The sequence below is a fragment of the Lipotes vexillifer genome, unplaced genomic scaffold (assembly GCF_000442215.2).
Source record: "Lipotes vexillifer unplaced genomic scaffold, Lipotes_vexillifer_v1.1 scaffold690, whole genome shotgun sequence".
Taxonomy (NCBI): domain Eukaryota; kingdom Metazoa; phylum Chordata; class Mammalia; order Artiodactyla; family Lipotidae; genus Lipotes; species Lipotes vexillifer.
In genome coordinates this window covers 2,176,281-2,191,693 of record NW_006798376.1, presented here as the reverse complement: position 1 = coordinate 2,191,693, position 15,413 = coordinate 2,176,281, and the positions used below count along the sequence as shown (strand labels likewise).

The 15,413-nt window shown below is 40.3% G+C and overlaps 1 protein-coding gene across 2 annotated transcripts in view; it reads left to right on the top strand.

The window, feature by feature from the left end:
- Nucleotides 1-15,413, top strand: part of PRKG1 (protein kinase cGMP-dependent 1) — a 1,229,308-nt gene that overhangs the window by 66,059 nt on the left and 1,147,836 nt on the right. Inside the window, exon 1 of one of the 2 annotated variants that reach the window (XM_007470289.1) lies at nt 7,437-7,902. The exons of the other annotated variant lie outside the window; for it this stretch is intronic. Within the exon in view, the coding sequence (XP_007470351.1) occupies nt 7,592-7,902 (311 nt within the window). The 5' untranslated portion in view covers nt 7,437-7,591. Of the gene's footprint in view, nt 1-7,436; nt 7,903-15,413 lie in introns of those variants that run through there. 2 annotated transcript variants of the gene reach the window in all.

The following is a 15,413-nucleotide window of genomic DNA, read 5'->3' as shown; positions in this document are numbered from 1 at the left end:
TGCATCCACCTCACGTACCTATCTTTACTTTGACATAAACGAGGGTTGATTTGGAGAGTATGGTGGTGTGGTTTATATTTCATACCTGTGAGGCATGTGTGAACACACACACACACACACACACACACACACTCTCTCTCCCTCTCTCTCTCTCTCTCTCTCTCTCTCTCTCTCTCTCTCTCTCCTTTATGTAATGTAGATCCCCAAAGTAGCAACAAAAGTTCCATATGGTTTGAGTTTATCGAGAAGCATACTAGAACTAATCAGACATTTCAAAGACATTTTTATTATATTTTGTTCTCTGCAGCAAATTAAAGTGTTCGGAATTGACTTTAACAACTATTAAGTTTTAAGAGATAAGAGGATTTTCATGTGAATTGAATCAGGCTTCTATGTACAGTATAAATAAAATGGCCAGTGAATGCATATTATCACTTTCAGAACACTATGCTGAGAATTAGGAGACTTGGGTTTTTAACTCTGCCTTGGGTGAGTCATTTAACTTCCTTGGCCTTTAACTTTCCTGAAATTCGAAATGCGGAGGTTGAATTACATAATCTCTCTGGTACATTCCAGCTCAAAATTCTGTGATATCCATTATTAGTAGAGAATAAGACCTTTGCTTTGTTTGTTTAGGAGGTGAGGAAGGGTGGGGTGTCAAACCGTGGCAGATGTTGTCATCAGTCCTTCAGTTCTTTGTATTTTGGGAGTGCCCGTGAGAGGAGCATAAAGTAACTGAAATAATGGGCCACGTGTGGAAGTGCTGCTACTGTAGGTGAGTTTCAGTTCTGTGACAGCTGAGAGTTACTTGCTGGGTACTGAGAGAGGGTCTGACCAGTGGACACTGCAAAGTGGAAACGAGCAGTTTTCACCAAGTTCTCTGTGTGCCTAACAGCAGCAATTGCTTTTAACCTTCCACAACTAAATTTTTGAAGGTTACCCTGTCATTTTTTCCACTTAGAATTGGTATTTAACATAGATGCTTTTCTAAGGAAGATAGATAGATAGAATTTTGACTGTACTATATTCTATGAAAAACTTAGATGAATTTTTCATAATAACTCAAAACTCTGATTCTTGAGTAAAGACATTCTTACATATTGCAGTGACTCAGACAGACAGTAATTCTTCTGCTTAATACCAACAAAAGTATAGAAATCCCTATTTTTTATTTATTTGTGTGGGGCATTAAAACCATATGATACTTTACATATTGCTGTTTTGGGCAACTTATTTATTGTATAGGTGTTTGCATGTTTGTCTGTTAACTTTAAATTTGAGCACCTAATATTTATTCTTACCTACCAGTCTGTGCTTTGAAGAATGAATTTAAAAAAATCTAGTCTGGACAAGGGAGAAATGATTCTTTTCTAGAAATATACATTGGGCAAAATGACTGATAATTTTACATTTGGTTACAAATACATAGCAAATAGTGTATGCATCCTTGTTCCAAGGGTAATGCTTTCATAAACATCAGGTACCATATTTTGGCCCTAGAATGATGTCTATTTGTTTTACCAGCCTACTAGTTCATTTGCCTATCATTAGAGATGGATTTATGGATTTCCATCTCATGATTATATAAAAGTCAAATATCAAGAGTTTCTTTAATTTGAAGCTAGTTAAGTTCATGAGAGTGAAGATTTCTATATATGTCCCTACTGTATCTTTTTGACTGCAGCTTCCCCTGTCCTCCAAATCTCTGACATTCTCACAGTCGAAACAAATGTCTTGCCATTTTTCTCTTGCCCAGTTCATTCAAGTTATTTACTGATAAAACCCCGATTCACTCAAACTTCTATTTTATTGTTTTTCTTACATCTTCAGTACTTTCCCACCTTAGTAATTTTAATAAGTTCGCTAGCAAAGTATGGCTTTCCACTTTTACTTTAAACTTTGATTACAAAACAAGTGGGAAGAAAATGACCAAGTTATATCAGCTGCTAAATGCTATTTAAAATAAAAGCGACAATAAAAAAATCATTGACTCAGAGCCCTTCTCCTCTAAGTCACATGCTGTCAAATATGTTTTCAAATATGCAAAATTACTTTTGCAAATATTTTTGAATATTTTGTGGGAAATATTGATGCATTGAGTTAGGAAATGATGTACATTTAATATGCCAGAAAAATCACTGAAATGGAATTGAGAAACTAATTTATTAATCAGGTACGGGAGATATTATTATGTTGCATTCTCATGCATATATTCACTGGACTTAAGATGCAGTAAAATATTTTGTGAAGAAAGCATTTTAAATGCCGTTTTACGCATTAAAAATGTTTCCATTTATGAAAGAACCACGGAAAACTTAATACTTTTCTTCTTAAAAAACTTTTATTTCTTTTGGTCTTTGGAAATGGTCAGCTGAGTAAAGAGTACAAAGAAATTGTCTTCTTGGTAGATAGTGCAAGGATTTCCATGGACGTTAGTTTAGGCTGGGGTCCAATAATAACTTACCATCATCTTAAGCAGTGGAATATAAGAATTCGTTTCAAGTAATATTAACTGTGACACTAATTCGGTATAAAACTCTAAGCACATTAGCAAGTATGGTACAATGCACTATTACTTTCCAAGTCTCTGCAGTAAGTTTTTCATCATTAATGTTTTATGGTTTTCTTTTTCCTTTTCCATCCAGAACTTATCATTTCAGTAGTATGACTTCTAAACAACTCAACCATTAGAATTTTTACTTATATTCATTTAAATATACATTCCTGGTGGCCAAATCTAGCCACCAACACAGTAGTAAGAATAATCTAATTTTATAGGACTTAATCAAATAGCAGGAGCTTGAATTGTTGTGCTTAATGTATAGGAAGCCAATCTGTCTAAATTCTAGATTTTTATAAGAAAGATAAACCAAAAAGGGAGCCTTGAATCCTTGTCTAATTTATCAAAGTATAATGAAAATTCTATTGTCTGACTCATCTCTCCTTACAGTCCAAAGACAATTCCTGTGGTGTATTATGCATTGAAATGGGATGATTGCTTTCCTAAAACACATTCACACAAACAAATGCATAAGTGGGTTTGTAATGTGCTTAAAATAATAGGTATTATTATTACAGATCTTCCTTGGTTTTACTTTTCTGTCAGTAACTTTGAACACAAAATGTGAAAATATAAAATAGAGAGGTTCTGTTCTGCAATCCTGAATTATATAGGGTGACCAACCATCCTGGTTTGCCCAGGACCAAGGGGTACTTAGGACTTCAGTTTAAACACTAGGACAGTCCCAAGCAGTTTTAATATGAAAACCAGGACAGTCCCAGGCAAATGGGTGCAAGTTGGTAACCCTAAATCAAGATGAAATGGGGCTGAAGTGGAGACAGTTTTGGGAAAAGGAACTTTTAAAAAATCTTTCCCTGCTCTTTTAGGATTTTCCAAATTTCTCCTCTTTCCACATACCCAACCCCAAAGTCAGGCTAGTTAATGTTAAGTAATGTCTTATATCTCGGGATCCAGAACAAGGCATTAGCAACCCTTGGAAGTCCTGCAGAAGGCAGTGAGGGGCAGGGGTATGGGACTGAGCTCTGCATCAAATGGTCTTTATTTGAATCCAGGCTTTGATATTCATTGGGTGGGAGATCCTCTGCCTCCCTTTTGTCAAATATAAATGGAAATAATAATAATGTCCAACTCGTAGGGTTACCTGAACAGTGCCCGTCATGCATTAAGAGCTCCAGGAAGTGAGTTTTTTTTCTTGTGGTCTTGATGAAGAACAGTTTTGAGCAAGCCAGTATGTTTACCAGTAGTAGTAACCTTCATATCTAGATTCTTAGGGTTACTTGTTACTTCTAGCAATTTTCTGCAAGGGGAGGCTTCCATGACCCAAAACATAGCTCATCTATGTTTTGTTTGTTTCTGGTTTTGGTTTTTGCTGTTCAAGACGTGTACATGAAATGGCGGAAGAAAATTGCAAACTTAGGACTCCTGCAGGAAATGTAGCACCAGTGGAATGGGCAGCTGGATGATGAAATTATCAGAGTTCTTTTGAGGCTAATTATGTTTTTAGTGTAGGATAATAAATTCTAAAGACTTTATTTTTTTAAATGGCCAGTATTATGATAAAGCTGAATTACTGAATGTCTTATTAAGTGATTCTGAGATTCCATTAAGGAAGGTGTGATAATATTTATTCTCAGTCATGAGGGTTGCATGCAAAATTGAAGAGCATCAATATGCCCCAGGAGGGTCTGGCTACTGGTGGAACTTTGCTTCCATTAGAGCTACAACAAAGAGAGACTGCTGAAAGTAGGTTGTGAGTTGACTGTGGAATTCTAGTGTATAAATTAAGCTCCTTCAAAATTGCATTGTTCTGTGCTTCAGCATCTAACATCAAGACTTCATCCCAGAAAGGCAAGTGGGAGACCTCAGTATATGCAAGTTCCACTCCATTCCAAATTTGTGGTAGCCTAATAGCAGGAAGTAGACTTGTGCCTGATCTGTGATATTATAACTTAGCCAATTGAGTTTACTATAAGACATATAGTAAAATCTGTCTGTTGAAAATGAAACTACAAAACCTTGATTATTTATGTAAAATTTATTTCCAGCATTTACCAAATACAATGCAAAAGATATTTAGGAAAATATTGGAATCACTCAAAAGGCTGAGATAGAAAACCAGGGTCCCTCAGGATTTAAACAGTCAAGAATATCATTGAAAAACTTACTTAAAATATTTATTTTGACTTTAAAAATGGAAGGGAAAAGCCTAGAATTCTGGATTTTGCATATACAATTATAAAGTATTTAAGGGCAATTTTACTTTTTCATTGTATAGGCTAATACAACCAAATATGTTCTTACACCTTAAATACCTTTTAAAGTGTAAGTCAATTGTAATAGTCATATCTTCCCAGCTGTTTAGTTTCTTTGCATTTATTACAACAGATTCCTAACTCTCACTATGGGATTCATCAAGGAATATATTTTGTATCACAAGAATTCCATTTAAAATGAAAATGTAACATGGATATATCCTATAGTGGCATGTAGATATGATAGCTTATATAATGAAAAATATTTACATAACAGTGGAAGAAACTTCACTTTTGTTAAAAAAAAACGTGACTTTATTTTGGGTTGAACTGCTATTTTTTATTTTGGGGGGAAAATGCTTTAGTTTCTTGTATCCTTTTTACATGTAGACAAGCTTTCTACAAATGAAGAAGAATCTTCTCTACTTTGTGCTGCTCAAAGACATCAAGTAAACCCCATTTAAGCCTCAAATGAACCTTAAAACATAACTCTGCTTAGCAGTTGTCTAATGATGTCCCCTATACATTGCTCCTGATATATTTTTAGACATAAACTCTTGGGCTCCTGGACCCTATAATAGATCTATAGGGAAAAAAAGAGTCTCATTTAGTTTGAGACATTTTGCCATGGAATTAAAGAATTCCCATGGGTTAAATAAGATAAGAATTTGGCCTTTTTCCTGGGAGAAGGAAAATGTCACGGAAGCTCTTTTAGAATGGAGTCAGTTATACAAAGCCAGAGCACTTCTGCTTGGTTTAGTTTTAATTAAAACAACAATAATTCAGAACTCCTGCTTGCTGCTATCAGTATCTGAAAGTTATTCATGTTTATTTTGGGGAATTATCCACTTTATATATTACATTCTGAAAGAAATGCACTTCTGAAAATATCCATGTTGGAAAGCAGAAAAATTAAGTTTCTTATATCATTTGTACTGAGAGAATCAAATCATCATCTGGGTAGAAGAATGTTTAGGACTATATATCCTTTTTCATTTATACTTCTAGTTACAAACAAGTACACTTTAAATCAAAAAGCTTATAAATGTGACATTGACTAGCTGGTTCTGTTCTTTTCTTTCCTCCCCTCCCCCTCCCCATTCTTTTCTTCTTACTTAGAACAGGCTGTGTATTCAATAGCAAAAGTGAGCACTTTTTTGGGGGGGGGGACTGATATATATGTCCTTGGCTAAATTTAGATTCCAGTGAATAGTTCTGGATTGCAATTCAGAATTTTAATTTATTTTCTACCTACTTTGTTTTATTTGGTGTTAAGGAATGGCCAAATAGAGCATCGAGGATTATAACACTGAGTTCTCAAGAACAGTAATTAGAGGACTGCAGTTAAGATGCTAACATTTTAAATGATTTGGTGAAGATTTAGGTAAATATGAGGAATTTAAGTAAGTATTATGGAGGATTCTAAACACGATGGGAGAATTACCCTTGGACAGAAAGGATGCTACCTAAATTGTCATCATTTTAGGAAATATTGAACAGGCAGGGATGGGGTCGGAGGTGGGAGTAGGTGGAGGGGGGCGGCACTTTATCACAACCCGTCTAGGATCCTCCTTTTCTTTAAGATTTTCCCTCTTCTTCGAAGTTTGTGTCTTGCCATTCAAGTGGAAGGATACATCCCTAACGGCTTGGTTGTCAAGGAAGTAATTTCAAAGATATGGTTCCATTTCAGGATGAACTTTTTGGAACTCTGCAACGATTTTGACCCGCCCTGCGCTCCCCGCCCAGAATTCAGCACAGGGAAGGAGCAAGACCCTTCCATAAACTATTCCGCAGACACTGGTTTAAGTGGGAGGGGCAGTGGGGAAGCTGAGCAGCCCTCTGGGGCCCAATCCCGTTTCGACCCTTGCCCCCAAAAGAGTTCATTAATCCGTGTTTGAAAGGAGCGGAAAGGGGAGTCATTCGCAGGAGCTGGCAATGCTGACGGGGGAGAAAAAAAATCAGAAGCTCCCTCCCGCATCCCCAAAGGCGCCTGGATGTGAGTGGAAGTCCCTCCCCTGCACGGATGCGCTCTCCTTTCCTGAAAGGCAAGTTTGTTTTCAAGCGTTAGCCACCTGTGTGAGGCGCTCCCTGTGAGAAAGGCTGCGTGGAAGACGCGAGAGCTCAGCCACAGGCTGGGGAGCCTTTCTTGGTGAGGCTGGCGGTCCAGACACCTGCAGAACTCAGCGCGCTGAGGATGCAGAGCCCGCTCTGCCCTCCCTCGTCGCCAGGATCGTAGCCCCACGTCCTCCAGCCTGGTATGCTCTGGAGCCGGCTAACGCTTCCCGAGTTTGCGCGGGGTCTTCCCGGTCCTCTCCCGCCCGCCTCCCCGCCCCCAAAGTAGTGCTCCCGCCTCGCTCCGCCCGCGCAGCCCTCGGCGCGCTCAGAGGTTTATCGGGCTCCCCACACGCTCCACCGGCTTCCTCCGGCGCCCTGCGTGAGTGACCCGGGCACGCCCGCCGCGGCCTCGGAGCCCCCATCCGAGTCCCTTCTCCCGCTCCCCTGCCATCGCGCTCCCGGCTCTTCTCCCTGGCGCCGCGGCGCCCACCGCGGTTCAGGTTGAATCCCGGTTCGACCCGCCTTTTGGCTCATCGCCGCGCTCAGCCTCACAGCCCGGAGAAGTGGAATCTGCCCTGAAACTCTCGGTGGCTGGAGCCGGGAGACTGGGCATGCTCAGAAGCCAGGGCTGGCTTTGGTCTCAAGTAGGAAGCTTTCGCACTCGGGAGGCAGCAACGACTTTGGGGAAAGTTGTTCGGAGAGGGGAGGACGCCCCAAGACGCGGAGCAGCGGCAGGAAGGAGCCCCCGGCAGCCCCGAGGAGCATGGGCACCCTGCGGGATTTACAGTACGCGCTCCAGGAGAAGATCGAGGAGCTGAGGCAGCGGGACGCTCTCATCGACGAGCTGGAGCTGGAGTTGGATCAGAAGGACGAACTGATCCAGAAGCTGCAGAACGAGCTGGACAAGTACCGCTCGGTGATCCGGCCGGCTACCCAGCAGGCGCAGAAGCAGAGCGCGAGCACCTTGCAAGGCGAGCCGCGCACCAAGCGGCAGGCGATCTCCGCTGAGCCCACCGCTTTCGACATCCAGGATCTCAGCCATGTGACTCTGCCCTTCTACCCCAAGAGTCCACAGTAAGCAGGGGTTACGCTCCGGGTCCGTGTGGCACCCTGTCGGTGGGGAGCTGCGGGTCTCTGTATTGTCTGTCGGCCCCCGCCCCTCCCGCTTGCCGTGTTTGTCCTCATCCTCAGAAATGTTTCATTTTAACGGGCACTTCTTGCGGGGCTGTGCACATTTCTGAGAGTCAGACTCACTGCACTTACGTTGCCTTCGTGTCTTTGTCAGATGTCAAGCTATTCTTCCTTTCTTTTTTTAATAAACATATACGTTCTTATAGGCCACCTACTGTACGTAGAGTTTGAATGCGCCCCCGGTGTGCATTGTGCTGTGTATGTGTGAGTGTGAGAAGAGGAATAGCAAAGCCCCGTCTCCCAAATGCCCTGGCAAACCTGCCCAGCCGGAAAATCCTAACTGCAGGCTCATCAGACTTGAAATGAAATGCCATCACCCTTACTTTCTATGCTTTTGTGGCGCTCCCGGATTTCTCTACATGCCGGCGTTTCTCGCTGGTACCGTTCAAAGCAGATGTTCTGGCATCATCAAAGTGTCAAAAATAAGCAAATACACATATAAAAGGGAAGATTTTTTGATTTCCAGAATTCGACATTTACAATCCACAAGTGGAAGCCTAGTCTGTTGATTTTTTAAAAATATATTTTTTAATAACATCTGAGGGAGAATATTGCTTATTTTCCTTAAGGAATTTATATAATGTTGCTAATGGGGTGCCTCTGTCTCCCAAGAGGGTTGCATGTTTCTAGGGTCAGATACAGAGAAGTACACTTATCTTTATTGACAGTGTGTGCACATTGTTTGCCTTACTCCTGGCTTCTGAAGCAACTACTCTGGTATTGTTCTAGCATTTTAGACAACTGTGTAGTTCTGATGTCAGTGGGCTTCACAACTTGGGAAGTGGGAAAATTGAATGAAGCTTGTTATACGCCACTCAACTCAGAGTTCTTAAGGAGAGTAAAGTGGCAGGAGCATGAAGTTAATATAGAATGAGCACCCAGATGAATGGTATTTTAAGTTAATAGATAATGACATAATTGATAAAACGAAGGGTTTTGATACTCTTCCTAACAGCATCACGTTGGCTGGATGACACGTGTTACATAATACTATGAGGTCCCTGGGAACCTTTCACTTTATAAACACAAAGATTTAATATAAGGAGAAACAGTATTTTATTGTCTCCATTTGTATTTATTGGATGTGTGTGTGTGGGGGTGGCTTGTGAGTAGGTACTAATGATACTTTTGAAAACTTAGACGTGTAACTATTCTTGTTGGTTGCAGTAGAGCATTTGCTGTTCCTCATGCAGGTTTAGTTTAAGGAGAAGTTTGTATTCTGTAAGTGTGGGGAAGAGACAATAAGGATAAACATTTCTGAGATTCTAACCTCACAGCGTTGCCCTAATAGTTCAGTTCAGTAGATTTAGATCTGCTTTCGAAACCTGAATGATCTGAATCCACTTCAGCTTTCCCGGGTAAGTTAATTTGCAGTCCTGACATGCTTGCCTGTTTTAGCTAATGAGGTACATGGCCATCTCTCCAGGGCCAAGTTTTGCATAATGAAAAAAATGAGTCAAAGACAGCTCTCTGCATCTTTCAACATTCCATAGGATCCCATTTTAGTATCTGCAGGAATTTGGAGTAACTCAGAGCAAACTCTGCTTTTATATAAAGACGATTTTAATAGGTTTTATTGGAAGCATGATCAAGCCAGCTGATAACTCCGGTGAAACATTCTATCAGACAAGATCTAAAGGAATCTAGGCACTAGGGACTGAGCTGTATAATGTGGTAAGTTTTAGAAATCTCTTAGTGCTTGACATGTAGAGCAACTAGATTAAAAAAAAAAACCCATGGTGGAAGATGAAATTAGTGTGGCGAATAATTCACAACATTCTGTCATAATAAACATTTTACCTGTTGAACCATACTGTGCGTTCTGATATTTATTTAATAACTTGTGCTTTAAGGAAGTCAACTATTAAGGTATCACCGTGATGGTTTTGGTGATTCTGAAGGATTATACTGAAGAAAACGATAGAATGAATGTCTTCCAAGCTTAAGTAATTTTGGAAAAACATCTGTTCTTTTTTCACACTTACATAAAGAAAACTAGAATAAAATTTGCTTAAGTGTAGAGTACCTTTGGTAAGAGAAAGAGAAGTATATTGTATGCAAAACGATTATTCTTATGTCATTTGAATGATTGTGCAAGATGGTTCCACAAAGAATTAGGAATTCTTGCCAAAGTGAAGGAGACGTGTTTGAATTTCTGTTTATTTCACTATAAATAATTTGATTATACCAACTTACTGGCAACAAGTCTTTATATCTTTATATTTTATTTTTAGTACAAGTTAAATTTGGTCATCATTCTTAAACTTACAGATTATTGGGAGTTTGAGTTAACATGAAACCATCTAAATAGTCCAAAATTGATTTCAAATTCATGGTTATGTAGTTTTCTATTCTCTTTCTGTTGGATATAGGTGACTACCCAGGGAATGTCCTGTTCAATTATCTATGTGTGCAAATATGTTTGTTTACTTTTTGCTTTCCGAGGTTATCTTCTGAGGATTAGAATCTTTAAAAACTTATTTTTTTAGTGATTTTTTGACCATTTGAAAAAGTGTAAAATATAAATTAACGTAATGTATTTGATTTGGAATTTCCCTGTAAGCTGGAATTGGAGGGAAGGCTGTGTCAGATTCTAGCACAGAGCTGGGGCACTCCTGCTGCACCTGTGAGGCAGGGGGGTTGTTTTGGTTTGTCTCTTTCACATGTGTCTAGGAATAACCCTTAAGCCCTTTTTTCTGTTGTCATTTGAAGAGCAAAGAACTGATTAGCAAATTGGAATCTATATTCTACTGCTACCAAATATCTATTTGAGAAGGTAAAACTGTTAGACTATGTTTTGAATTAAATTAAGCAAATAAACCCTTAAAAATGAAAACTATATAAAATATTCATTTTATGAGATCAGCCTATTGATTATATATAGAGAGTGGTTCTTATGGATTCTTAAAGTAATTTTATTTCATGCTATTTTATTCCTGAAAATTGACTCTGTAATAGATTAGAACATTCTGTCACTGGTATGTTGATCTAAACCCTTTACCTATTGTAAATATTCTCAAATCCTTTCCATTTTGCTGTCCTAGGGCTCTGTGTTTTTTTCAGTTGGTCTATAAAGACTTGAGTTCCTATCAAAAGTTGTTAGTGTCTCTGTGTTTTTGTTAAGCTGTTGCTTTTCACCCTAGAGAAAACTGAATTTCAAAGAATGATGACATATTTTGAGTTGTAATGTTACGCCTTTTGATTGTAAAGTACTTTGGAGAGCTGAGGATAGAAAGAAATATATGTTCTTATTTTGAGGGAGGCATTAATTTTAACAAGATCTTATCTGATTTTTGGTTAAACCTTGACATTAGTGCATTTCAGGAGAAATAGAATCTTCCTAAAGGCTGTCTGTTAAATTCTGTAGGAAGTTGGGAGAATTCTAGGATTTTAGTGTAATCATAGATGGCATGATATTAAAACATAGATTTCTTCATAGGTAGCAGTTAAATTTCAAATATGCCCTATAGCTCAGTTCAGTACTTTTATGGGATGCACCATGTGCAAGTTAGTGTCATGCATTAGAGACGAGAATTGTGTAAGTCCTGTGAAGGAGTTAACCAGGGGTTAACAATACTGCACAAGTAAATATTCTAGAAAGTAGAGTAAGGTAAGCCACAGAGGAGATACCTAAGACAGGTGGCAAAATATAATTGAGCCCGTTTAACTTTATGGTAACAGAAACTCTTGTGGAAGTAGAGGTATTTAAAGTAAGTATTTGATCGATGGCCATGATTTAGGTGAGTGGTGATGGGATAAGAGGGGTGGGGTAAGACAGCAAAAGAAAGTAGAGGGTACATCTGGGGAACGACAGCAGCTAGTGGCAGTAACAGAATACCGTGGTGGAAATTGAGGAAAAGCAAGTTTAGGCCAGAGAGAATCAGGATGAGTAGGTGAGAGGGCACTTGCGCTTGTTGTTAGAATAATTGAGGGGTGTGTGTGTGTGTGTGTGTGTGTGTGTGTGTGTGTGCGCGCACGCGTGTGCATGCACGCAGGTGTGTGGGCACAAGCGTACACTTTACACCAAGGACTAATTGCTACCTGTTAATAAAGCTCCGAATCTCAGATGTCACTCCAGTCCACCATCTCCCACCAGCACAGTCCTGATAATAACTATAACTCTCCTGACTAGGTAAGAATATTTAATTTAACCAAGCAGCAGATGATTAAAACTCTTAAAGAAACCGAGTTCCACTCTTAAAGAAAGCAAGCTCCTCTTTCCACTCACTTCTAAACGTTCCCACTGGAAACAATCTAATTTTGTGCCACAGACTAGCACGGCAGATTCCTCACGTACCCAGGCGAACCGGACCTACATGAGAATTGAACCTGAAGTCGATTTTTGAAATTCATCTTTCTTGTTCTTGTGGAGGAGTTCAGTTCCAACTTAACATTATTCCAATAGACTATCCAATTTAAGTTTGATTGTTAATTTGACATCATGGTCTATGCAGTAAAATTGAAGCTGTGGCAGCCTTTATAAGAATAAGGCCAGGCTGCTAAAACCCTATGAGGGTGTTTTGAAGCATAGTTGTTTGCCCCTAAAATGCGGCTTCTAATGAAAATACTGATAAGCCCTTCAATAGAGGAGCTCCAGAGACTGCCTGAGAATATAAATGACCAACTTCCTTGCTCTACTGAGCCACATTTCCAAGCTCCTGCTGCTTGTTATTTCACTGAAGAGTTGGGTTTGGATTCCTAATGGGAAAGGGTAGAAGAGGGCAGACGATGTTCCTATTGTTGCTGTTTGTAGGTTATAAGGCATATGGACACATTTTTTCTTTCCTGTCTGCCTAGCAGTGGAGGGTCTCCATAGTATCCTAGCAACCAGATTCGAACACCAGGCTGCTTGCTCTTTCTCCCATCTCTACCATAGGTGCTGCTGCCCATCCCAGAGAACTGGGTCCGATGCTAGCGCTCAAACCCTCCGACTTGAATGTTCCACGTTCTGAGGACGCAAGACAATATGATAAATAAGCACATGCTGAAAAGCAGCATTTACCAGTATGCGCAACAGCTTATTATGCAATCACATCTGTGGCATTTTGAATCCTAATCTGAACTGTTGAGCTGGCGCTGTTTACCACCCCATGCCTGACAGGCCTTCTCTACTTCCTCACGCCCAGCCTTTTGACACCGATTCCCCTTTCCTCTCACCATCTGACTGCATTCCTCGGCATCTCCTTCAAGTGCATTTTCTGGGAAGTTAAATACATACAGCCTGTTTGAACTCTCTGAGTATATTTTGTTTGTAAGAGCAGAGGGATGTTCTCCCTCCAAAACTGTCATGTAAATATAAACATGGGCTCAAAATCTGTAGCTACACAAAACATGTTGTACAAAAGGTGGGACTACTAGTATACTCTCAAAGGTGTCTTGTTTCTGAATGGATTTTATATTCAGAGTTATTAATAGGAAAAAAGCAGGAGAGAGTGGGAAGAAGAGATGTATGTCAGGGGGGCAGGAAGGGGCAAAGCGAGATGACTATCGTGAAAGCTATGCCATATTTGCAAAGAAGTTGGAAAGGAGCGATGGGCTTTGTGGGCAAGTGAACAGGCAATGAGGCTGGAATGGAATTTGCACGTAAGATAGCACTTTGTGACACCCAAATTGGAGTCTTCCAGAGGCTGGCCTCCTCTGGGAGTGGGAGCCATACTGGGATTTTGGCAGAAAATCTTTAAGATGTTTCCCTTTAGACCAGTGCTTGTTTTGAATGCCTTGTATTGTCCCTTTGAAACATTCCTTAGTCTGATACCAGGGAGGGCTTGGTGGTCTTCATGCAGTCCACTGTGCAGTGCAGAAAAAGGAATGAGGAGGGCAAGTCAGTGCATCACTCTTTCTGAAAAAACAGGTCAGAATGGCTAACATTTATTGAGCACCTACTCTGTGGCAGGCCACTGCCCCCTGTGCTTTACATAGATTGTCTTTTTTATCAAACAACCTTGTGAGGAAGACTCCAGATTATCCTGTTTCATGACGGCAAGGAGCAGGACAGTAAAACTTGGAGAAACTAAGTAACTAGCTTAAAGTCACACACTTTATGAAAGGCTGAATCTGAATTTGAACGTGCGAGCCATTCTCTTTAGCCTCTAGGTTATTCTGCTTCCCAAAGGGGTGTGAGGATGAGGCAATTGCATGAAATCCTAATAAATACCATATAGGCTGTTCTCAGGCGAGTATCTGTTCACCAGTAGTTAAATAGGAAGCAGAAGAACTTTGGGAAAAGTGGAAAAAATAAGATAGGACCATGGTTCCCAAACTTTGCTGCACATTAGAATCATCTGGGGAGCTTAAAAAAAACCAAACCAATTAAAATCAGAATGTCTGGGGGTGGAAGCCAGCCATCAGTATTTTTAAAAGATTCCTCAGATAATTGCAATGAACAGCACAATTTAGGAAACACTCTGATAGTTAGACAACAGAGGGTGTGTGTGTGTGTGTGTGTGTGTGTGTGTGTGTGTGTGTGTGTGTGTGAGAGAGAGAGAGAGAGAGAGAGAGAGAGAGAGAGAGATTAAACAAAGAAACAGGATAAACTTTCCACTTAAAAAAATTGAATGCTTCTATTGGCTAAAACCTTTAAGGACTAGGGACTTAAAAAAAGCAGATTTTTTTGGCAGATTATAGGTGTATACTATTTAATTAATGTCTTATTGTTTATTCTCCTAGGTAAGTAATCATTACCTTACCTAGTCCATCAGTTCTCAACCCTAGGCTGCATATTAGAATCACCTAGGGAATTTCGGAAACATCTTTCCCGGGGGGTGCCACCTCCAGAGATTCTGATTTAATTGCTATCTGGTGGTCTGGAGGTGGAGGTATATTATTTGAGCTCCCAAGGTGATTCTGATATGCAGCCAGGACTGAGAACCTTTTCTGCGGCCCGTTCCACGTCAGCTGTTACAGGCTCCTTGAATTCCCGTGCTTTGGGAAAGCACTTTCCTTGGTTCCCTTTTACCAATCCCAATCCCCTGCTTGCAGTGGAGCCAGGCAGCTCCAGCTCCCCAATTTCCATAGCAGCTGCACATGTCAGTTTCACTGTGCTCTCTGGGGTGACCCGCAAGGACCTGGGGCACAGAAAGTGGAGCAGCTCCCTTCAGTGGGTAAGTACACTTCCTGTTTCCTGCCAGCCATGAGCCATGGCCACGGCTCATGTTAGATGGTTTAACTTTGAACCAAATGGTTTTAACTTTGAAATAGTCCTCATGAAAAGGAATGACAAATAAATACAATAAAAAGCCCACTGTGAATGTAGCATGTGATGTATCTGTGATGTGTCAGATATGACAGACATATCAGGATCAGCCATCAACCCAAGTTTGTTTTTCCACTCTCACTGAGGGGAGCTGCTGTGTTAGTCAATAAGACTGTTTCCTGGTGTCCCAGATGCTTTTATG